The following is a 25,744-nucleotide window of genomic DNA, read 5'->3' as shown; positions in this document are numbered from 1 at the left end:
AGGACCCTGAGATCATGATCTGAGCCAAAATCAAGAATGGGATGCTTATCCAACTTAGCCACCTGGGTACCCCTAGATGCTCAAGATATTCTTAATATTTATGCATTCATTCATTTATTTATTTATTTTGAGTGGCCTTCTTCTTTAATGAAATAAAATAAGATTCACATTCCCACAAAACTATAGGTAAAGTGTATGATGGAAGTTACTTCTATTTTTTTTCTTTTTTTTTTATTAACATGTAATATATTATTTGCTTCAGGGGTACAGGTCTGTGAATCATCAGTCTTACACAATTCACAGCATTCACCATAGCACATATCCTCCCTAATGTCCATAACCCAGCCACCCTATCCTCCTGTCCTATCCCACCACCCCCCAGCAGCCCTCAGTTTGTTTCCTGAGATTAAGAGTCTCTTATGATTTGTTTCCCTCCTGATCCCATTTGTTTATTTTTTTTTAATTTTATTTATTTATTTAAGAGAGAGAGTGAGAATATAAGCAGGGGGAGGGACAGATGGAGAAGGACAAGCAGACTCCCAGCTGAGCAGGGAGCCTGACTCTGGGCTGGATCCCAGGACCCCAGGATCATGACCTGAGCCGAAGGCAGATGCTTAACTAACTGAACAACCCAGGTGCCCCTCTTAATACATATTTAAAGAATATTTTTATTCCCTGTTGTCACCAAGAACGTAGCCAAGTGAATTGTTTAGTACAAGACTTTGATGTTTTCTCTTCCCAATTTCATTTGATGTTAAACCCTTAATTTATTTATTGTTCAAAGCCAAAATCCTTTCAAATTGTTTCATTTTAAAAAATTAAAAGTTAAAAAGCTGTTTTCCATTAAACATTATGTTCTTGTGAACGATGTAAAATAATGTTCATTTACGTGAACGCGTGTAAGAATAATGCTTAATTTTTTTAATATAGTTTATTCTGTCTTTTAAATTGTTAAAATTGACTTACAGATATAAATGAATGCTTGGAGGACAACAGTGTTTGCCAAGGAGGAGACTGCATTAACACTGAAGGGTCCTATGATTGTACTTGTCCAGATGGATTCCAGCTAAATGACCATAAAGGATGTCAAGGTACTTCTCTGCTTTTTAGTCCTAATTTACATAGTTCAGTTCTGTGATGACTCCTGATGGTAGTCTGTGGCTTTATCCATTTATAGATAAATGAGCTATGCCAAATTATAGTTTTGAAATCTCTTTCTTGGGTCTACATCAAGTATGGGAAGTTCTCACTTTGCACTCCATATTAACTGAAACTCGGGCATTTTGGAATTGTGTCCTAGCTCTGCAAACTTCTATGGTAGCTCAGATCACCTGTACTTTGCTGTTCCTTCCATGGGCCAATCTTGGTGCTAGATTAAAAATTATCTTCTGGCTTTTTTTTTTTAAATGTCTTTTGTGGGTATGTTTCATTTTTGTCTCATGGATGGTATTTATCCTTCCTTTCCGTGATCCCTGTTTTTATCCAGTATTCAGCTTTTTCTCTTCCTAAAAAACAAAAAAACAAAACTCATTAATAATTTGGTCAAAATTAGAGGTATAGAGGGCAGGGTTTTATTATTTCTTCAAAGTGCTATCACACTGCATCTCCCAAAGGTATAGAGGACACAAGGTACTTGTAAGAATACAGCACCAATCACAAGAGCTTTAACGGAACACCTACTATGTGCCAGTTGCTGTAAGGAGCTTATGGATTTGTGGAAAATTTAAGAGGCAGCTTTTCTTACATCCATTACACATGAGTAACTGAGGCTTAGAGAAATTAATTAGCTTGGTCCTCCCAAATAAATAGTAGAGATTTGAGCCCAAGATCTTTTCCCACTATATTTCCCTATGTTGCCCTACCGATTATTACCACGTTTATAGCAAAAAGGGAGAAGACTGTGAGACTCCATATTTTTCCCCCCAGTGTAGTACACTGAGTTACTGGTGATGCTGGGACTGAAAAATCAGATTGTCGGGACGCCTGAGGAGCTCATTCTGTTAAACATCTGCTTTTGACTCAGGTCATGATCCCAGGGTCCTAGGATCGAGTCCCACATCAGGCTCTTTGCTCAGCAGGAAGCCCACTTCTCCCACCGCCTGCTGTTCCCACTGCTTGTGTTCATTTGCATGCTCTCTCTCTCTGACAAATAAATAAATAAAATCTTTTAAAAAAAATCCGATTGTCTAGATCCTTCATCTCAACTTTTTTTAGCTCTACCTGGCTGCCATGCAAGGTTTCCTTTGTATTAGTCTTAATAAATCCATGCCTATTTCTTCCACCGAAGGCTCTCACTTATATTTACCTTTATACTTATTTCTGCTACTTGGGTGATTTTTTTTCCCCTAATTGCTTCCCCTCCATTAGCGAACTCTGCAGCATATCCCAAAGTACGTATAAGTAAAGGTTGTTGGAGTTCTCCTTTTCCACTGCTACTGGATATGAATAACTTTTTAATTCTGGATTGTCCTCAGTTATGTCTTCTCTTTCATGTCCCAGATGTAGAGTACTTGAAAGGGAGGATTGTGTACTCTCTAAGACGTAGCGTTGGAATCATACTCTGCCCTATGTCCATATATTATCCACACCCATCTATTTGTCCCTGTGACAGCAAAGACATGGGCCTTTGTCTCATGATTTTTAAAAATTAATTTATTTCCCAATCCCAAGATTTGACTGTCCTGCGATGTACCTCATTGGATGTCATGTATTCATTTGTCATTGTGATGCAGTAAGGTAAATTTAAATTTTTTTCAGTATTTTCAATGCAGAAAGTAAATGTGCTTGGATTTAATGCAATAGAGAAGAAATACTTGAATTATAAAATTACTGTGTCATTATTTCCATTTTGGAACTTTTTTCATCCTCAAATGAATCTTGATTTATATAAAAATGCCAAGAGTTACCCCCTAAAAAACCCCGGTATCCTGTTTTTATTGCACACATTTGGCTTTAAAAGCAATACTTTCTTTCCTTCTTCCTCTCCTCCACAATTTTTGACCAAATAGAGGCAAAATAAGTCTTCTTTAAATGGGCAGTGATTTCATATTGCAGATTTCACAAACTCCTAGAGTTAAATCATAAGGAAGTAATTTAGTCATCTGATTTATTAATTATACTACTGTCTTCTCTCAGTACATTAAATTTGTGATTTGGTATCAACTCTAATATGTCACTTCTCCAAACATGTTTTATTAACTGTAAATCCTTATTAAATTGACTTCATGCTCAGTCACATTGGTGATTCTTTTTTTCCAGAATAAATGAATATGTCTGCTTAAAAAACTTAAATCCAAACAAATGAAAAATATTCCTGAAACAGGTTTTAATGCCGGTTAGAGTATTAACTATGAATCTTCTCCATCACCCACCTTCTCCGATTAGAGGCTGTTTATAACAGCAATGCACACTCATCTTGTTTTAAATCCTCTCCCTCTGGCTGTGCCACTGGAGGCAGCCTTCTGATCTTTCACTCTGCCTAAGGTTCCTAGCCTACTTCTGTCTAATCTCATGACCAGATCACATTCTGTACGAGGTGTCAATTTCAGTTTGTTTTAATGCTGAAAATGAGATTGACGCCAGTGCTAATAACCATGGGACATATATGAATGACAGTGTGTGACAGACACAAGCTTTAAACTTTACCTAATAACCTGAAGATAGTTCCATATTCAGTAGGGCATATTCAGTTGGAATCCTAAGGGTCTCTTCCCGCAGCAAAATCAATGCTGATATGCAGACAACATGGCAATTCCATGTTAATAGTCTCTGTAGGAATGTGACAGTGTACATTTGAGATTCAGAACACACTTCAGTTTTGCATTTTGACTTACAGATGCCAAATTGTGAATTTCTGTGGAATCTCGGACCCATGAAAGAAACCCAACTTAAATATAGTCTGGCTTTCAGCTGAGTTACTAGCAGCATAGTTTAGAAATGCCTCAATAAGTACAACCCAAATTGAATGCATATGTTTCTCTAGTTCCAGATATTCGTGTTGTTCTTTCTTAGCGGTTTCCTGGAAAAAAGTCTGGGAATTCATCTTCAGTTCCTGTCATCAAACTTTTTAGACAATTATTTGTTAATCAGTGAATTCTCTTGAAGCAAGCCCTTCATGCATTATTCCCTCTGCAAAGCTGCAAGTTGGCAGCTTTTAAAGGGCCACATGGAGGCATAGGATGCAGTAAGGAGGAGGTCTGGAAAACCTCTTGGGCTCCACAAGGTAGATATGGACCTTGGGCTTGACCTCCCAGGCCAGTGGAACTTTATTGAACCTTGTTACCCAGATAGAGGTAACCCAACACAACAGGCTGGGAAGAAAAAAATGAAACGAAAAGCCAAGAGATGATCAGAGTTCAAAAAAAGATGCCCAGTCTAAGGTATTACCAGTGGGTCGGGACGAATCATAAAAGGTATCAGAGATTTTGTAAAAGAAGTGAAGAGTTTCACAGGGTGAGGTCACATTGAGAAATAGTCAAGTAGAAATAATTCATTGCTCTTCCTTGAAATGCTGTTAAATCAGTGACAATAACAAGAGTGGGAAGATTGTTAGGAAATATGAGTAATTCCTGCTTGGTTTCTTTTTTTTTTTTTTAAGATTTTATTTATTTATTTATTTGACAGAGATCACAAGTAGGCAGAAAGGCAGGCAGAGAGAGAGAGAGGAGGAAGCAGGCTCCCTTCTGAGCAAAGAGCCCGATGCGGGGCTTGATCCTAGGACCCTGGGATCATGACCTGAGCCAAAGGCAAAGGCTTTAACCCACTGAGCCACACAGGCGCCCCTGGTTTCTTATTTTGATTCAGCTGTGGATAAGCCAGCTAATGCGAATTATATGGCCAACAGAATGGTAAAGAGTTAAGGATTGATGTAGACAGATGAGTAAATCAGTGGTGTTGACAGAGGGTCAGAGTGGAGGGGACAGGCCAAAAAGAAGAGCACCAGGAGATCCTGGGTGCAGAGAAAATGACTTTATGGAGGAGAACTCTAGGGTTGATGGGTAAGCATGTTCTCGAGGTCACTGGGAAGGGCTCATAATCCATACGTTTTCCATGTGCCCATTAAGCTTTATAGCTACTCATGTTGGCTCCTGCCTCTCCTGTTAGACTGTGAGCTTCATAATGGCAAGGACCTCAGCCTGTTCAAACCTCTCATAGGAAGCATTCAGTAAATAGTTTTAATTGAATTAAAGATGGACTTCTAAGAAAGTGCATCAAGGACTTCTTTACTGAAAGGTAAAAGAGACTTCAGGAAGGGAAGGAAAAGGCCTTAGAAGGGCTCCTGCCTGCAGGATTCCAAGGACCTGTGATAGTTTTCATGGCCCCAGTTAATTAACAGTACCTTAACCAATCATGGTTTAATTAGGAGAGAATGACCATAACCGAGATTTTGTGGTGGGCAAACATCCCTAATACACTGTGAACGTGCTGTACTAGGAGTTGGGGACTCCATTCAGATACATGGTTCTCTTCAAGGAGCTGTCAGTGTAATAAGGGACATAGCTGAGTAAAACACTGATTAAAACACCCTGCAGATAGGTAGTTGCATGGGTCAATACTGGTGTGAATAAGTGACCATTCTCCAGGAGTCATTAATATCGTCATGTGGGCACTCGTAGCCACAATAATTAGCACTGGCTTGATAGAACATTTCACTTCATGCATTGGAAATGTTTAGAAGTGCATCATGACCCTGGCCATGGGGAGTGTAATCACATTTCATTGAGAACGAGCAGTTTAGCACAAGACTTAACGCTAAGATGGTCAGCACACATGGACAGCGTTATATGTTCAAGAGTGTTAATAATTGCAGCTACCGCTTGCTGACCTTCGTTGTGTGTTAGGCACTGCACTAAACCCTTGACCGTCATTCAAGAATTGGCATCACAAAGCTGTGCAAATAATAACAACTTCACTGATCTGGAAGACCTTCTTTTTCTGGTATTTTATTTCTTTTATCCATTTTCAACCAGGTATAGATGGGAGGCTGTTTCATTTATATGAAGCAGCATTGTGAAGGCCCACATTAAGGACCAAAAGGTATTGGTAAGGCATGTCCTGTTTTGCCCTTAAGAAGTTGTGTTGTGCGGACGCCTGGGTGGCTCAGCGGGTTAAAGCCTCTGCCTTCGGCTCAGGTCATGATCCCAGAGTCCTAGGATCGAGCCCCACATCAGGCTCTCTGCTTCGCGGGGAGCCTGCTTTCTCCTCTCTCTCTCTCTGCCTGCCTCTCTGCCTACTTGTGATCTCTGTCTGTCAAATAAATAAATAAAATCTTTAAAAAAAAAAGTTCACGTTGTGGGAGTCAGTCGGCATGGAGGGGACACAATGCTGTGGGGCTCCAACAGCTGTGGGAAAGATCAAGAAGAACACAGCATGCTCCTGGATGAAGACCATTTCTCAGGAATTGTTTCTTAGTGTTCCTCAAGCCTCCAATAGGTCTTTTTAAAAAAGTATGTTTAGGTTGATCGTCTGAAAATGAAAATGCTTTTTTTCATAAATTGAAAATGGTTGAACATGGGCTTATTCATATAATTGAACCAAAGTTGTTTCTCCCTTAAAACTTATGGTCTGGTATAGGTACAAATAGCGCATTTGGGCCACAGAATAAGCGTCCGACCATTTTGTAACAGAGTTGCTTACTGTATGTCTGCTATCATATGAAACCAAAGGAAAAAAAAATTTTTTCACATATTTGGAACTCGTTTCAATTCCAGATATTAATGAATGCGAACGACCCGGACGCTGTGGTCCTCGTGGAGAGTGTCTCAACACAGACGGTTCTTTTCACTGTGTCTGCGAACAGGGTTTCTCAATTTCTACAGATGGCCGTACATGTGAAGGTAAGATAAACCGTCAGGAGGCTTGTAATTATCTCCTGATAAAGCAGAGAGGGAGGAGATCACTTTCTGTGAAATAGGCAAACACTGGAAGACAGACACTATGAGACACTCCTGATTTAAGGCCTCCAGGCATGTATGTATCAAGGTGACTCCTGCCCACACTCACGGCTCAGGAATTGCTGGGATTCATGCTTAGGATGACCTAAGGTTATAATTATGCTAGTACTCACAGGTGATTCCACTACTGGTACTGAATTAATTCATGGAAACATGCAGGACATGATGATTTTAGGTCCATGGGGGAGACCCAGAGGAAACCTGTAAACAGCCTCCTTGATACAACTCAAGACTCTGCCAGTTTTGATTAAAAGACGTACGATAGTCTTCACCATTGTAAACATGTCTTGTGTGATTCTTCTCTGAAGAACTGTCAGCAGGGATTTTCCAGTTGTTTCTCTAACATCCTTAGCTGTGGGTTGGTATATGTCCTTGCCCACTGGTATTTATTACCTTCTAAAAAGTTAATTGTGTTGTAAGATATTCAGATAACAACATTGGCTTTCTCTTTGCAACCTCGGTGTGTTTGCAGGGATACAGAACTGTTCGTAGTCCTGAGATTTATGTTCTTAATGATTTATTAGAGTTTGATAAATTGAGGAATAATTCATCCAAACCATTCTAAAAGTAAACTGAGAAGATTCCCATCATCGTGATTTCAGTCCATCTCTTAGAACATCTAGGTCATCAAAAGCCAGCTAAGTTGTAAAGAAGTAAATCGCAAAGGTTCTGTCCCAGGCCTGTGATAGTACCCAAATTCTTCGCTCTGAAAAAGAGCTCAGCAGGAAGTGCCTCCTCTCCTTGCTTGTACCACAGTGGAATCAAGCCGAGGAACAGCGACCAGGTTCATCTGAAACTAATTATTATATTGGGAAGAATGAACTGATCTTATAAAATGCAGGAGATTGTTGAAATCACTCTCCTGCTGAGTAGACAAAATATTGATGCCAGATTTGGCTTCAAGTGAAAGAGAGAGAGTGTGGGTGTGGTTTGAGCAAGCGGATTTTGAGGGGTTTGGAAACCCTCAGACGTTGGGAAATGGGGAAAAACATCATTAAAGGTGGCCATGAGGGTTTGCAAGGATTCCGTGGTGCGGTGATTCGAGTTTTACCTGAATTTTTTATTTAGACCTTGAGCCTGGAGTTCTTAAGAAAGACCCTGCGTGAATACATACTTTGTGGTGCACAGACCACAGCATTCCCGGCAGAGGGCCACAGTGCTAGCCCACCTGGGTCTCAGAGGACACCGATGTGCAGAATGCACATTTCCCCGCATTCCAGAAAGATTCAGGCTTGATTCTTCATTTGGGTCTGGAACATGGATTATAAGGGCTTCCTTCCTTGAAAAATGGTTCACCTTATAACCACCAGTGGTGGTGCTATGCAGAAATTATGTTCAGAAAAAAACACAGGTCCCTTCCTATGCTCACGAGCCAAAGTTACTCTTCCAGAAGAATATACCAGTATAAATAACCTTCACCTCCATTTTGTCTAAGCGATTTTCTTTTAATTCCGTGTCTTTTTAAATACCAATTGCTGCAACTCAAGAGTTATATAATCACCCTAATTCACTTGCAGTTCTCCATTCTGTTAGGCATCTACTTGGCAAAGACTTGAATTTTAAAATGTGTTTATAGAAAACCTCTAGGTCTTTGTAAATTACTATGCTTCAGTATACTTTCTTTGACACTTGGCCCCCATTTTTTTTTTTTACTCTAGAAACTGGACAGTTTTATAAGTAATAAAATAGATAATTTAGAATACTGTATTGATAGATGGTAGTGTAACTAGAAATCTCCCAGAGTATTAGGCATGTTATTCTCTTTCTAGAAGAAGCTTTGCAAAGCTTTCATTTTTTTATGGGCTTACTCCACTGCATTAAACTGGCCCAGATTTTCTTGTGTTGGACTGAGCCTGAAACTTGTGGCAGTAGCAGAATGTCCTGATTCTACCCCAGGCTGTGGTATAGGGTGAAGCCAGCCCATGTGATCGGGGCTAGCTGCAGAACTGATGTGCACAGGACTTGCATTAACACTGAGAAGGGACTGGCTCTCCTCATGCCCGTCCACCAACTTATTTCTGAACTTCAGGTTTAAGCAGCCGGAGACTTGTGGACGCAGGGCTGGCATAATCTGCTGTAAGCTGGGCTGTGTCTGGCCCAGCTGAGGGAAGGAGGGCCCTTCCCCGATTTCCCATGGCTTTCTTTGTGTCTGGTCCCACTTCCTAAAGCACAGTGAAGAGGCGTACTCTGACAGAATCGACTATTCCAACTTTCAGGTAGCATGGCAGATTGTAATAAAATAAAAACAGCACCGTGGAATCCTTCCTTGCCCTTCTGTACATAGTGTTCTGGGAGCATGTACCTGAGAGAGGAAGGAGGCACACCTCAATTCTCCTACAGCACATGAAGAACAACAGTGTTCTTAGACGTTCAGTTGGAGTAGAGTGGGAGGTACGTGGTGAGTGAGCTCTTCATCCGTTCACTCATGTACTGAGTGCCTGTCTTGTACCAGGCAAAGCACTGTTCTTGTCCACTGGGAGCCTACGTTGCAGGAGGGCAATCTGGGATAAATAAGGAAATAGAACATACAGAGAATTATGTTTTTGCCCTTAAACAATATAACACAGTTATGCTTTAGGGATAGAAGCTGGGGTGCCTGGGTGGCTCAGTGGGTTAAAGCCTCTGCCTTCAGCTCAGGTCATGATCCCAGGGTCCTGGGATCGAGCCCTGCATCGGGCTCTCTGCTCCATGGGGAGCCTACTTCCTCCTCTCTCTCTCTCTCTCTTCCTGCCTCTCTGCCTACTTGTGATCTCTATCTGTGAAATAAATAAATAAATAATCTTTTAAAAAAATAAATACAGGTTATTGTGGTGCCTGGGTAGCTCAACCAGTTAAGCATCCAATTCTTGATTTTGGCTCAGGTCATGATCTCAGGGTTGTGAGATAGAGCCCCATAGACCGGCTTCTGCACTGAGAGTGGAGCCTGCTTAAGATTGTCTATCTCTCCCCCTGAAATATATATATAATGCAAGTTGTTTTTCTCCCGTCCCACACATGGGTGTTGGAAAAGTGCAGGGAAACTGGACTCTTCTGATGGACTTCCTCCTCTCTGCCTCCTTTCTTCCTCGAACTGTGGTTCCTCTCCTCCTGCCACCACCTCTGTGTCCTCTAGCCAGTGTTTATCTTGTGTAGAAAAGCAAAGGAAACGTTTCACCTCTTTAACGAAGTTCACTGTTCTGTGTCCCAATATATCTTATTCATGTGTTTTTAAAAATCACAGTTCTTTTGCTCTTTTATTTTTTCCTTTGTTGTTGTTGTTATTGTTGTTGCAGAGCTTTAACTCATGAAAAATATCGATCATCCGTGTATAAATAAGCTGACCCAGGGTTTGGGTTCATCATGTGTGAATGAGAGAGCGGGAAAACTTGTAACCATCGTATTCCTTTGTGTCACGCGTCTGTCCCCTGACCTGTGTGAAGAGGTGCCTCCCCCCACCCCCCCGGCCTCTTACTTCGCATCGTGACTCACATGGGTCTCTGCATACTGCTCTGGCCAGCAGCCATGGTGCTCTCCCTATTGGGCATCCCGGTTGAATGAGAGTTTATACATTTGGGGCCATCAGACATGTCTAGACCTCACTGTGCTTGCCAGCCCATTCACACTTTAGAATGGCCACACCGGTCTAGCAGGGACCTTGAAGGAGCCCAGCAACACAGCACTGGTAGCTCACAGACCCTGGTTAGTCATGGCTCATCCGGCCTCCAAACCATGGCCAGAATCCTTCCCTGAAGCCTTGTCTTATAGAAAGCATCCTCACTGGTTCATTTGAAAAATATCACGTGTATGCTAGGTACCAGCCACCGTTCTCCATCCTGGGGCTCTGTCGGTGAACAACATCAATGCCTTCTTTCTTGTAAACTACATAATGGGCTTGGAAGACAGAAGCCCTGTGGGGAAAGGAAGTAGAGCAGGGTAAGGGAGATCTGAGGGCTGGAGCAGGGAATGGAAAGCTGGCACCATACTAACTCGGGTGGGCTGAATTGGCCATTCTGTCTCTATATGAAGAGAAATCAGAGAAATTTTGTGTCTGGGTAACAAATGAAGCCTTATCAGTACCTTTTTCACACTGGTCATCCCCCGGCTGAGGAATAATAGCCTGTCAATCCTAGAACAGAGGGCACGAGATTGTCTGAGGCTGTTAGTGTCCTGCCCACATGAGTTCTGTTTTGACGGGGGAGTACAATTCAGAGTGCATCGCCAAGAGCAAACCCTAATGTAAACTACGGACGTGGGTTGATAATGGCATGTCAGTGTATGTCCATCCGTCATAACAAATGTTCAGGGATGTTGATGGTGAGGGAGACTGGGCGAGAGGACGGGGGTTGAGGAGACGGGACTATGGGAACTTGCTGTAAAATTTTACTGTGAACCTGAAACTACTCTTGAAAATAATGTCTGTTTTTAAAAGTCAGGCATTCAAGTTAGTCTTATGAAAAACATTACCTGTTTTTCATAAGGAAAAAAAAATCAAAACCCTTCATTTTAATTCCATGTTCTCCCTATATTTCCCACCCCTGGTTGTTATTTCTTACTTTTTAAAATAATACCACAGTCAGGCTATGTGCTCAGAAGCTTCTGCTCCCACTTTCAAAAGAATTCTAATGCTGATTCCGAATTTGACAACTAAAAAGATGGGAAGCGGACTTCTTATAACATGGTGACTAAACCCTGGATCCCAGCGTATTCAAAGAATCCAGTCCTGTTGTTAAATGGCCCTAGTGATTCTAATCCTGTAACTTTTTAGGATATCTTTTACAAACTGTTTCTTGCTAACTCACTCAGTGGAAAGGGAGAACGTAATCAGAGGCATGTGGTCAGGATGGCTAGCTTCCTGAACTTTGCGGAGAATGGTGATATCAGAAACACTGAAAGAGGGGCACCTGGCTGGCTCAGCCAGTAGAGCCTGTGATTTTTGATTTCAGTGTTGTGAGTTCAAGCCCCATATTAGGTGTAGACATTACTAAAAAAAAAAAAAAAAAAAAAAAAGCCTAAAAGAAGTTAGGTTCAAACTCTGAGGCTAATTTTGTGTTCGTGGGAACCAGAAAATACGGTAAAGGCAACTTTTGCCAAATGGAAGAAATAAAAACTAATCTGGAGGAAGCATGGTGTTGTTCTCAGATTTTTGGTACGTTTTCTATGGAGAGTATGGAAAGAAAGTATAAAACCATTGCTGACTGTGCACTGAGGCATTTTGAAGGTTTTGTGGCACAGAGATAGAACTTCCTGTCACCAAGGAGAAAATAGTTTTTAAAATGGATTTAGCCAAGTAGGACATTGAAGTGCCCTGACTCAGTAATATATTACATCTGGCCACTTGGCCCAAAGATTTTTCAGATTTATTTTGTTGTTGTTGTTTTTTGGGGTCTTGGGGTTGTTTTTTTTTTTTTTTTTTAAGTAGCTTTAGGGTCCCAAAATGAAAAATCTAGTAAGAGAATACAACCTGAATGTTTCATTTCTAAAGAAAGATCATTTAGATTAATAATAAGATCCTCTTTACCCCCCATGTGAAAAGGAAGAGGATCTTACAACATTCCAGGTAAAGAAGGGCTTCCTGCTGTAAAGGCTACTGTTCTTCACGCTCACTCCTGTGAATGCACTTCTGCAGAAGTGAGTAAAAATGGATGTTTAAATCATTAGGGAGAGAGCTGAGGAAATTTTGCTGGAATAAGCTGCTTTTGGATCTGGAATACATATTTTCCATGCGTTGCTTGATTGTCTTCCGTATATCAACATTTTTATAAAGAAATTCATAATAGTAGCAGAGAAATTCAAGAGCTCTTCCTAAGCCTTTTATCATCGCTGACCTTTTAAAACCCCAGAGCTATGGAAAATCATCTTTTCATAGATGGAGAAGTAAACCCTTTCCTTGCAGCCAAAAGACAGACCTGGAACTGCCAGAAAGTGAAGTCTATAGATAGTCCGCTTCCCCCTCACATCTTCTGCTGCCACCCCGCGCTTGGCTGGGGCGTCAGTCTTCCTGCAGCTACTTTCATGAGTCCTTCAACGTCCTTTGCAAATAAAATACTCAGTAGGTCACGGAAAGTTGTTGTGAGTAGTATTTGTATACATTAGGCTTCAGTTGTAGTATTTAATACATCGATTCCAGAATTGGGTATTTGTTGGGCATTCTGCTGATGGAATATTCCCTGGTAGGACTCCCAGCATGAGTAGACTGGAGGTGCTTCCTATAGTGGATGTCATGACTTTATTAAAAATGATTTCATGGGCGCCTGGGTGGCTCAGTGGGTTAAGCCGCTGCCTTCGGCTCAGGTCATGATCTCAGGGTCCTGGGATCGAGTCCCGCATCGGGCTCTCTGCTCAGTGGGGAGCCTGCTTCCCTCTCTCTCTCTCTCTCTCTGCCTGCCTCTCTGTCTACTTGTGATCTCTCTCTGTCAAATAAATAAATAAAATCTTTAAAAAAAAAATGATTTCATTTGTTGACTTCTTCTTGGGAACCAGGCATGATGCTAAGTACATTGTACCAATTTTCTCATATAATCTTCATGACAAACCAATGGGTAGGATGAGTATTAACTGGAATGCTTTGGGCTGCAATGAACAGCTTAAAACAAGGAAATTTATTACACTAAGAAGTGTAGAGATGGTCACCTCTATTATAGGTCTTTATTCAAATGTCTTTCTTGGGGAAACCTTTCTGGCCACCCTTTCTCACATTCACCCTCTAACACTTCCTGTTCCCTCCTTTGCTCCCTTTTAGCCACCTTTTTCTGCTTCTTTCTCTTGTAGTTTTTTGTCAGACCCCACTCCTGGATGCTGAGGTTGATGAGACCTCTCGATCGGTCTTGTTCACAGCTGTATGGTGTTGAGAATAATTAGGGCAAAATAAACAGTGCATGAATGAAAAGGTAAAGAGGAGGTCTGTAACTCATCCTGGAATATCAGGAAGTAGGTACGATAAGATGACTCCAAATTGAATGTATTGTGTACTTTTGTGCAGTCTTTCCTATTTTTTGAAGACTTAATTCTTTCAGGCACACCCTGCATAGTTATTGGGTACAGAAATGGTTAAGAATTTAGGGTGTGTATTGGGTACAGAAATGGTTAAGAATTTAGGGTGTGAGGGGGCGTGGGTGGTTCAGTCATTCAGTATCTGCCTTCAGCTCAAGTCAAAATCCCAGGGTTTTAGGATCGAGCCCCACATCAGGCTCCCTGCTTGGCAGGAAGCCTGCTTCTCCCTCTCCTTCCCACCCTGTGTTCCTTCTCTCGCTGTCTCTCTCTCTGTCAAATAAATTAATTAAATCTTTAAAAAGAAAAAATTTAGGCTGTGGGGGCCCCTGGGTGAGCATCTGCCTTCAGCCCAGGTCATGATCTCTGTGTCCTAGGATCGAGCCCCGCATGGGGCTGTCGGCTCAGTGGAGAGCCTGCTGCTCCCCCTCCTTGTGTGTGCTCTCTCTCACTTTATCTCAAATAAATAAATATAATCTTAAAAAAAAAAAAAACATTTAGGCTGTGGATTCCAAGTTCGTGGGCTTGAACTCTTACTCTACGTCTGAGCTGTGTAAACTTAAGGAATTTACTTACGGCACATCTGCCTAAGTTCCCCACATGCATAATGCATTCATGGAGTCATTGTAAGAGTTAAGTATGTGGATGGGTGTTGACAAGTATCCGCTAGAATGGAGCCTGTCCCCATAGATGTCCATGAATATGAATTCTGTACAGTGTGTTAGGACTTTTTACATTGAAACCCTAGTTATGTTGCCATTTGTTTCCTTAACATGTGGACATCTAAAAGGAGGGAGCATCTCACACTTATTTGTGTTATCAGTGCTTACAAAATACACAACATACAGTCTGATTACATAAGTATTTGTGAATTAAATTGTTAGTTCTAAGTCTAGGTCTGGATATAAATGAAATACTACATATATTCTATCTACTTCTAAATCCCAAATTTATTTAATGTAAATTACATAAATCATACAAAATATAGGATAGTAACCCATTTATACATAATTTGATTTAATTCCTTACCCTTTGTTTTCCCTAAGAGTTCTAGATGACTGACTTTCCTATTGACCCCCTAAGTTTTAAAAGATGGCAGGTTTTAAAACGGTTCATGAATCAATTGCCAATAAACCGATGGCTAATGCTGATGTTTATTTGCATTTAAATGCTGAAGTTGTTATTTCTAGAGATACACTGTCTATTTTCTGTGGCTTCATAACTGATCTTTCTTGGCTTCCTATTTGAATATAGAAAGAGAAAAATTAGAATAGTGAAAAAAAATGGGAATTTTTTTTGGCCGATCCTATGTTGCTTTTGGGGCCTAAGTGTCAAAAAGATGAATCTGGGGTTTGATGTGTTTGGCCTGTGCTTAGGGCTCTCTCCTGGTCCTCGTTGGCAGCACCTTTTAGCGTAAGAAAGACTATATGAAAAGAGAAAATGTACAGTATGACTCTAAAGTTAGAGGAAGATGTTTATTTTTTGGAAAAATCTTGGTTGTAAAAATGTGCAGCTCTTAAATTAATGCAAAGATAATTCAGTGGTTATAAATATATTCAGAGAAAACAGTGCATTTTAAAAATTTTATAGAGTGTAAAAAAACACAAAATCTATTTCACACATTATCTTTTGCAAGTAATTGTGTTAACAACATGCAATTGAAGTTCAAGCTATTTTCTGTAAGTATCTAAGGGGGCATTTTTCTGAGTGGCATGGAATTTATTCCCCGTGGAATATTCAAATACTTTATGTGGTAGTCCATTATATAACAGCAAATTAGGATTGTTCTCTACCTACAGGAGCAGAGAAGTTTTTTTTTTTTGTTTTTTTTTTTTAAAGCTTTCTTCTCATTTCTTCCCTTCACATTTTAAGGAATGTTTCTTTTCTGTAGCAAATATAAATCCTTCTCATTCACTTTTCCAGTTTTTATATAAAATTTTGTCAGTCCATAATGGGAAAAAACGGTTTTTTGAATTCAGAAATATGCCGCGATCCTCTTTTTGTCAAAAGAAACCTAAATGACTTGTGTATACAGGTTTAGGTTTTGTCCAAAGAAAGAGTGTTTTATGTCTCATTGGAAATACCCTGCTTTTCAATTCAATTCAGAATTTTTCCTCTAAGTGTCACAGATACTTAGTTTTGGATTTTAGCCGATAATATTGAGGGTTTGAGGTTTTTTTTTTATTGTAATTGAACAAACATCTGTCACACTCAGTGGCTTCCCCACCCTGTGTCCTGGTTCTCTGAGAGGGAAGACAGACGCCTGGTTCTCTGAGAGGGAGGACAGGGGCATACTGCAGGCTCTTGAACCTGTTTCCTGATGCATGTCCTCTCTCGCTGTAGGAGCTGAGCCTTGTGAACCCCCTCCATGAGGATCCCCAAGACCCAGAGCATTTCCCCCATGTTCTTGGTCTCTCACTGCATCAACTTGTTAAGAAAATTTGAAATGTAAAGGCTGAAATACTCTTCTTGGATTTTTTTAAAGGAATGAATCTAAGACGATTTCGTTCATGAGGATTTTCATTCTTGACCTCATTTTGGATGACAAAGAGATAATCTTCTATACCTTTGTCCCACTGCATTGTCTTTGAAAACCCAATGTAAGTGAGAGTCAAGGACTTAATTTGAATTCTTGAAAAATTCTTAGGACTCTTTCAGGTGTTCAAACAAAATCACAAAATTTAAAATCTTACTAATTTGGGGGGCGCCTGGGTGGCTCAGTGGGTTAGAGCCTCTGCCTTCAGCTCAGGTGATGATCCCAGGGTCGTGGGATCGAGCCCGGCCTCCGGCTCTCTGCTCAGCAGGGGAGCCTGCTTCCCTTCCCCTCTCTCTGCCTGCCTCTCTGCCTACTTGAGATCTCTGTCAAATAAATAAATAAAATCTTAAAAAAAATAAAAATAAAATCTTACTAATTTTTATATTTTATCCTCATGTAAAAGGATGTTTTACTCACTCTGTTTATCTTTAAACTTATGCGGGGGCCATGTGGAGTGGGGAGAGAGACGGTAACTGGGACCCACTCACAGTGATTCAGATGGACCCTGGAGAGGGGCAGAGCTGACAAGGGCTCTGGTCCAGATATCAGGTCTCATCATTAATGCTTAACCATCAAATATGACCTTCCCTTCGAACCTTAAATGTGTCTTCCATTTTCTATTATATGTTTAAATAATAATAATTCCTAAGTTAGATCTCCTAGAATATTAGAATTCTAGTCTGTTCTGAATACATAGCAATGCTGTTATAATCTTAAATAAATGATTTAAAAACTCACTCCATAATAATTCTCTACCTTCTATAAGACCAAAAAAAAAAAAAAAAAAAAAAAGAAGAAGAAGCATATTAGGGACAGAGAATCACATAATTCCGTTGACTTGCAGTGGGTCACATAAAAATGTAGTTACATTTTTTTTTTTAAACATTTTATTTATTTATTTGAGAGAGACAGTGAGAGAGAGCTTGAGCGAGGAGAAGGTCAGAGGGAGAAGCAGACTCCCCATGGAGCTGGGAGCCTGATGTGGGACTCGATCCCAGGACTCCAGGATCATGACCTGAGCCGAAGGCAGTCGCTTAACCAACTGAGCCACCCAGGCGCCCTAAAAATGTAGTTACATTTTTAAGGAAGACTGTTGTGTCACATATGCTCTCTCTCTCTCTTTTTTTTTTTTTTAATTTATTTGACAGAGAGAGATCACAAGTAAGCAGAGAAGCAGGCAGAGACAGGGAGGGGGAAGCAGAGTCCCTGCTGAGCAGAGAGCCCGATGTGGGGCTTGACCCCAGGACCCCGGGACCATGACCTGAGCCAAAGGCAGAGGCTTTAACCCACTGACCCACCCAGGTGCCACCATATATGCTCTCTTATATCCACCTATATTCCTATAAAAAAAAAAAAAGTAGCTTGACTTTATTTTCTACTTGGAAGAAATTAAATTTCACAGTATTTGGCTTATTATGGACAGATAGGGAGTGGTGATCAGGATTACTATTCAGAGTCCCTTAATATTTTAGTCTAATCTATACCTCTTACCAATGAGAGAGAGAGAAAGAGAAAGAAAATGAACTTTTTGAAATGGGTAAGATGGTCTTTAACCAAGAAATAAAGCAGTGTGGATTGGCTCTTCTTTTTAAGTAAACTTTCTAATTGCTTAAAATACATAAAAGAAAAGTGCATGAATCATAAGACTACGGCTTGGCGAACTTTTACAGAGTGAGTGCACTTGGTAATGAGCCCCCCAAACTCCCCCTCGAGCTTCTTCCTACTTTTAACCCACTCCCCTCTCCATGACCCAAACAGAGTTCTATTTTGTCTTCGTTACCCTGGCTTTTTTTTGTACCTGTTTTTGAACATCTTATCGGTGGAACCATACAGGAGGCACTCGTTGGTGTCTGACTTCTTTCATCCAGCATCATGTTTGCAAGCTTCATCTTCGTTGCTGTAGGGCGTTTCATTGTATAAAGAATGTCTCAGTGGCATAGATGCAGCTGGCTCTCAGAGTCCCGGTTCACACCACCCAAAGCAACTTCTGAGCGGTTCAGTTCCACCTCCTTGCCAACCACTGGTGCTGTCATTTCTTTTCAAGGTTAGCCTTGCTTAGTAAGGGATCGCTCGTCATGGTGTCTGTCCGTTTGCGTTTCCTTTGTGAGGGTTGATGTTCCACAACTTTTCATACCCTTATTAGCTTTTCTTTTAGTTATCTAATTCTGCATAACAGACCTCTTCAAAATGAAGGGCTCAATACAGCTGTCTAAAGAAATGAAGCCAAGTTCTTAATTTTAATGAAGGCCAGTGTTTTAATTATTTCATTTGAGATTAGTAATTTTTGTGTCTGTGGTCTTTGCAAACCCTAAAGTCATGATGATACACTTTTTAAAAAAGATTTTATTTATTTGTTTGAGAGAGAGAGAGTGAAAGAGAGAGAACAAAGGCCAGGGAGAGAGGGAGAGAGAGAGAAGCAGACTCCCCACTGAGCAGGGAGCCCGCTGTGGGGCTCGATCCCAGGACCCTGGGATCATGACCTGAGCCAAAGGCAGTTGCTTAACCAACTGAGCCACCAAGGCACCCCTATGATAAAATTTTATATTGTCTTCTATAAGCTTTATTGTTTTATATTTTACTTTTGGAATCTGTAACAGTCTGATACTGTTTTGTGCATATGGTGTGAAATAGAGGTCAAGATTTACTTTTTTCCTAAATGTATTCCAGTTGGATCACCTCCCTTTATTGGGAAGAGTACAATTTTTCCACTGATTTGCACTAGTAACTTTGTCATGAGCAGTGTGTAAATATATATGAGTCTTTTTCTTTTTCCTTCTGTCCACTGATTGGTTTATCCTTACACCAACAGCATATTGTCTTAACTATAGTAGCTTTATAATGAGTGTTAATGTATGTGCTGTAAATTCTAAAGTGTGCACTTCTGTTATTAATCAGGGTGTTATTCATGGCCCTTTGCATTGCTATGTAAGTTTTATGATCAGGTGATCAATTCATACCAGAAAAAAAAATTCTGGGATTTTGATTGGAATTGCAGTCAATCAATAGATCAATTTGGGGAGATTTAATATTTTACAATATTGAGTCTTCCAATGCATATATATATAACATATCCCTCTATTTAGGTTTTCTTTCATTTGTTTTGGAGTTTTGTTTTTTGTGTAGTCTTGGACATAATTTTTTTAGAGTTATTCTAAAGTAAGTTTTCAGTATTATTATGTTGTTGCAAAGGGTGTTTAAAATGTATTCTACCCTTACAACAATTTGATTTTTGTGCATTGACCTTGTACTTATGAGCTTGCTAAATTTACTTATTTCCCTTAGTTTATCTATAGATTTGTTTGGATTTTGAACAGAACAGTTATGTTGTCTACAAATAAGGTAGCACTAGGTTTATTTATTTTCTTTCAATAATTATACCTTTTCTTATTACACTATCTAGGACCTGCTCTCCAATAGAAATGGTGGTAGCTAGTTTACTTGTCTCATTCCTGATCTCAGCAGAAAAAGCATTGAATATATTGACTATTTCTTAAACTTTGATGTTTGCCATAGTTGTTTCTGGTATGTACACTTCAGATAAGGGAATTGCCTTCTATTTGTGGTTTGATGAGAGTCTTTATTGTGAATGGTTTTTAATTATTACAGATGCTTTTCCTGCATCTGTTGAAATAATTGTGTTATTTTTTAAATCCTATTTCCCCCTTTATTCTGTTAATGTGATGAATTACATGGACTGCCCCCCCATATGTTTGTGGTTTTTTTTTTAATATTTTATTTATTTATTTGACAGATCACAAGTAGGCAGAGAGGCAGGCAGAGAGAGGGGGAAAGCAGGCTCCCCACTAAGCAGGGAGCCCGATGCGGGGCTCGATCCCAGGACCCTGGGACCATGACCTGAGCTGAAGGCAGAGGCTTAACCCACTGAGCCACCCAGGTGCCCCCATATGTTTGTTTTAAACAAGATAAAAGTTTGTGTAGCAGTTCAAGCATAAATAATCCAGGGCTGAGAATCCAGGTCTAGAGTGCTGGACCCCGGGTGACATCTGTCTTGTGCTAGCTTTGATATGCTATAAATCATGGTAGCTCCCCTGCCCACCACCACATACACATTTAAGCCATATTGATTTTTTTTTTTTTTTTAGTAAAAAATACCTTTACATTCTTGTAATAAACCTTACAGTCATCCTATAGTATCCTTATATAGTATATCCCTGGAGTCCAATTGCTAACATTTCATTGAGAATATGTGCATCTGTGTTCATTATAGAGATTAACCTTTAATATTCCTTTCTTTCAATGTTCTGTGAAGTTGCAGACTCAAGGTTTTTCTGGTTTCATAAGCTAAATTTGAAAGTGCCCCCTCTGGGTTTTTGTGGAAAAGTATATGTAAGATTTGTGTTAGGGGCACCTGGGTGGCTCAGTCGGTTGGGTGTCTCCCTTCAGCTAAGGTCGTGGTCCCAGGGTCCTGGGATCAAGTCCTGCCCCAGATTCTCTGCTCAGCAGGGACCCTGCTTCTCCCTCTCCCTTTGCCCCTGCTGTGGGCTCTCACTGTCTCTCTCGCTCACTCTAGCTCTTATATAAATAAACAAAATCTTTTTTAAAAACTTCATGTTAGTTCCTTCCTGACTTCCTTGAAGAATTCACAAGTAAAATCATTTGGGCCTGGAAGTTTTTGGTTTTGTTTTGTGTGTGTGTGTGTGTGTGTTTGTGTGGGGGGATGTTATGAAAGTTTTTTAAATTGCAGTTAAGATTTCTTTAAAAGATGAAGTAATGGTCTCAGTTCTTGGACCATTCATGACAGTTTTGGTAACTTTCTTTTTCAAGGACCTTATCCATGTTAGGTAAAATTTTAGGTAAATTTCCAATTCATTGGCACCAAGTTGTCAATAATACTTTTTCTTATCTCTCCTTAATGTCTGTAGAATGTGTTAGTGATGCCTTTCATTTTTTATTTAGTAATTTGTGCTTTCTTTGTTTTGTTCTTAATCAGTGTTTCATAGGTGTTAGTCTTTGCAAAGGAACAACTTCTGTTGATTTTTCTCTTTGTTTTCTATTATGTTAATTTCTGTTTTTGTAGTCTTTGGGCTTCATTTATCTTTATAACTTCTTGACATAGATCCTTAGATCACTGGGTTTTCAAACTTCTTTTCTATAATATGTATATTCTTTTCTGATATATATTTATGGCTATATATTTCTTTCTATGAATGGCTTCATCTGCGGCTACAAGTTTTGATATGTTTTTTTGCTATTCAAATAAAAGTACTACAAATGCATTGTCATTTTTTTTCTTTAACCAGTGAATTATTTAGAGGTGTTTTGCTTAATATCCAGACATTTGGGGGAATTTTTATTTTTTTTATTTATACCCGAATACCTCTCTAGCCAGAGAACATAATTTCAATGATTTCTTGGAAATTGTTCCAAATCCTTGGAATTTGTTGGGGTGCAGAATATGGTCAGTTTTGGTAAATATTCCTTGTGTACTTGAAAACAATGTGTATTTTGCAGTTGGATCTATATAGGCTAATTAGGGCCCAGTTTGCAAGTTGTTTAGATCATTAATATCTCTATTGTGTATTTGTCTGCTAATTACATAATTTACTAAAGGGGTGTTTTATAATCTCCCATTATTATGGAAATTTATCTGTTTCTGATTTTAGTTTTCTGGGTTTTGTTTTATATATTATCTGACCGTGGAATTAAATAGTGAAGTTTTTGTGACTTACTGGTGTATTGACACTTTTATTTCTTTGAAATGTCCCAGTTTGTCTCTTTCAGTGCATCTAGTCTTTAAATCTACTTTGTCTTTTATCAGTATAATTACATATGTCTCTTTTAATTAGATTTTGCATGGTTTGTCTTTTCTCACTTCTCCATGTTCTTATTTTGAAAGGGCCCTTTTCTTAGAAGTAACCAGGATATGGTAGGTTTTTTTTAATCCAGATTGACAATCTGTGTCTTTTAATTGGAGAATTTAGTTCATATACATTTAGCATAATTACTGGTATTCGGGGTTCAAATCTACTCTGTTTTCCATTTGTCTCATCTCTTTTTCCTTTTTTTTTTTTTTTTTTTTTGGCTGCCTTCTGGAGTTTTTATTATTATATCAATCCCTTCCTACCCTTCTTCTTTATACATATTTTTGAAGAATGTTTCCCTATGATTTGTAATGAAACCGTGTACGAAAGAAAAATAAAATAAGTTTGGATTTGAAACATACAGCCCAAGGTTTATTTTCACACAGTGAAAAGTAAAATTGCATACAGTACTCAACTGTATACTGTAGGAAAGTCATTCTTCAGTAGAAAACATTTATAACTGGGAATTTGCCATTTGTATTGGAGGAAGGGATTAAGTCTAAAGTGTTTTTAGTTTTCATTCAACAGAATCTCTGAATTAATGTTCAGAAAATTATACTTTTGGGCAGGGTCTCCAGAGTTTTTGAAACTAGACAAATACAGCTTTGTATGCAACAAACAAAAAAACTTGGCTAGGTTAAAAATCATGAAAATTTTTCTTTTTGCTTGCTTTCAATTGTAGTTGCGATTATTGAGAACTCCTGTGGTTTTTTAACTTAAAATATGTGTGTTCTATTATTAATAATAACACTTTTCTTGTGCAGTTTTTTAAAAAAGATTTTACTTATTTGAGAAAGAGAGACAGCGAGCAAAGGAGGGGGAGGTGCAGAGGGAGAGGGAGAAGCAGACTCCTGCTGAGGCCCAGAAGGGAGGCTGATGTGGGGCTCGAACCCAGGATCCTGAAATCATGACCCTGAGAAGTGTCTGAGCCAAAATCAGACTCAGACTGAGCTCTGACTGAGCCACCCAGGGGCCCCTCATGTAATTTTTATTATTTTCAAGCAAAATGCTTGATTTTAAAATAGAGATTTAAAAAAAAAAAAAGACATTCTATGCTTAGTTGAATTGAAAGAGATGTTTAAATGTTTTCAGTTTTTAAATTCTTTTTAGAATATTAATGAATATTCTACTTTTATTTATACAGTTTTATTTGCTTTTTCTGGTTAGGGTGCCATCTATACTTGGGTATACACTCAAAGAATTTTCTCCTTTTAGTACCTTCAAATAATTTTTTTCAAATATGTAATTTTTCTGATTTTAAGAGTAGCATGTGCTCATTGCATAAAATTTAGAAAATCATTAAGTACTGAAGTTTTTGTGACTTTACAAGTTTAAAATCATTTTTCTGCCTGCCAGTTAATATTCATCCTCTTTGTTTTTTAGGGTTTTAATTCATTTAAGTGTTTAAATAAGATCTTTATACCTTTTATTTTTACCTTTCCACTTTGCATTATATTATTTGTATTTTATTGATCTTTAAAAACAAATTTTTGATGACCTCATAATTCCATAGCATGATTGTACCATGTATTTGTAAAAGTATCTTCTGAATTATGGAGATAGACTGTTTCTTTTGTTGTTGTTGCCATAGAGTACTCAGTGAATACACGTCTATATACATGTTTATTTTTATCAGTGATCATGTCCCTAGACTAGATTGTAAGACACTTAATACAAGATCAAAGGACAACCTTACAGGCATTACCCACACCTGAGACCACCTTGCTTTCCAGAAATGTTCTGCCGGTTTCTGCTTCCATCAATATCCAAGTGAGACCTCGCTCTTAACACTCTCAAGAAGCATATGTTCGGGGCACCTGGGTGGCTCAGTTGTTAAGCGCCTGCTTTCGGCTCAGGTCATGATCCAGGCATCTTGGGATTGAGCCCCATAGTTGTGGGGGGGGGGCGGTCCCTGCTCAGCGGGGAGCCTGCTTCTCCTTCTCCAGCTCCTCTGTGCTTGTGTTCCCTCTCTTATTATCACTATTTGTCATAAATAAATAAAAATCTTAAAAAAAAAAAAAAAAGGAAGCAGGGCACCTGGGTGGCTCAGTGGGTTAAAGCCTTTGCCTTCGGCTCACGTCATGATCCCAGGTTCCTGAGATGGAGCCCCACATCCAGCCCCTCATTGAGCCCTGCATTGGGCTCTCTGCTCAGCAGGGGGCCTGCTTCCCCCTCTCTTTTCCTGCCTTTCTGCCTACTTGTGATCTCTGTCAAATAAATAAATTAAAATCTTAAAAAAGTTTTCATTCCTATTTTTCTCTTCATTTGTTAAAGAGAAAATATCTCATTTTAATCTGCCTTTTCCTACCTGTGAGCTTAACGTCTTTTATATTTATCTCTTTTATGAAACATTTTTTTTGCCTATATGAGGTAGAGTTTGTGTTTTTCTGACCAATTTATATGTATTAAGGATAATAATGCATATTGCATGGAGCACTGGGTGTGGTGCATAAACCATGAATTCTGTTACACTGAAAAGAAATTTAAAAAAAGAAAACTAGATGACCATAACAGGTGATTTAAAATTATCCAGTAAGAGGTAGGGATAGATAAAAACAACATAAAACAAGGTGGCATCATTTTTGTGAATTGTGGGATAACATTAAGATAAAAAATCTGCATTTTTAGAGTTTACAAAAGAAAGGAGGAAGGGCAGACAGTGTATATAAATAAAGGCTGATAATTTTCTAAATTAAAAAAAGGATAATGATTTATCAATATTTTATAGATATTTCCCCCATTCTTTAATTTGCCTTTTAATTATCTGATGCTATTATTTCTGTCCTACCTTTTTACTTTGCCATTTTCTGTATTCTGTTGTGATAAGTTGTATACTTTTATTTCTTAGCATATTTATCTCTGTGGTAGTGTTTTTATATTTAACTCTTTCATACTCTGGGATATAAACATGAATATTTTCTTGCCATTCAGTGTGTTCTTTTATCTTCATCCTAGAAGAACTTCTCAAGTTTACCTTTGCAAGTTTCAAATGCAAGTTCCTACAACATAAATTCAGTTTCTTAAACTCCAGTGCAGCTTTCATGTACTGTTGCTTTTGTCAGATGGCACATGGCTGTGTCGCCAGTGTTCTTCCTGTTTCAGTGGCTCTTTGTCCCAGGCTAAGGCAGTAAGTGCTCAGCCATGGGTTTGGGTGGTAATATGTTGTGCCATCTTTTTAGGGTCTTCATAAGTGTCTAGCAAGGGGCAGGAGGAGGCCCTGTGATTAGACACATTTTCAACTCAAGGTTGGGTCTAAAAAGCTTCCAGGAGGCTCCAGCTGAATCTTGAGGATGGGCTTGGAATCAATGCCACAAGCTAAGATTTGCAGACCTGAAATATTGGTAAGCTTAGGAATACTAAGTAAAATAGTTTCAGTTAAACATGTAAAAGGGAAAAAAGTGATACATAAGACAGAGCTAAAAAGGTAGACCAAGGCTGGATCATGGAAGTTGCTTGCTTTTGTATCA

At 39.2% G+C, this 25,744-nt stretch overlaps 1 protein-coding gene across 14 annotated transcripts in view; it reads left to right on the top strand.

Annotated features, from left to right (window-relative positions):
- The window catches only part of LTBP1 (latent transforming growth factor beta binding protein 1), a 405,463-nt gene that overhangs the window by 319,980 nt on the left and 59,739 nt on the right, over positions 1-25,744 (top strand). For all 14 annotated transcript variants that reach the window (XM_047745652.1, XM_047745654.1, XM_047745653.1 and 11 more), the window contains 2 exons: positions 969-1,091; positions 6,711-6,836. In XM_047745652.1, the coding sequence (XP_047601608.1) occupies positions 969-1,091; positions 6,711-6,836 (249 nt within the window). The remainder of the gene's footprint in view (positions 1-968; positions 1,092-6,710; positions 6,837-25,744) is intronic.

Source organism: Lutra lutra, chromosome 9 (assembly GCF_902655055.1).
Source record: "Lutra lutra chromosome 9, mLutLut1.2, whole genome shotgun sequence".
NCBI lineage: Eukaryota > Metazoa > Chordata > Mammalia > Carnivora > Mustelidae > Lutra > Lutra lutra.
The sequence above is the reverse complement of the archived record's forward strand: the minus strand, read 5'-3'. Positions and strand labels throughout refer to the sequence as shown.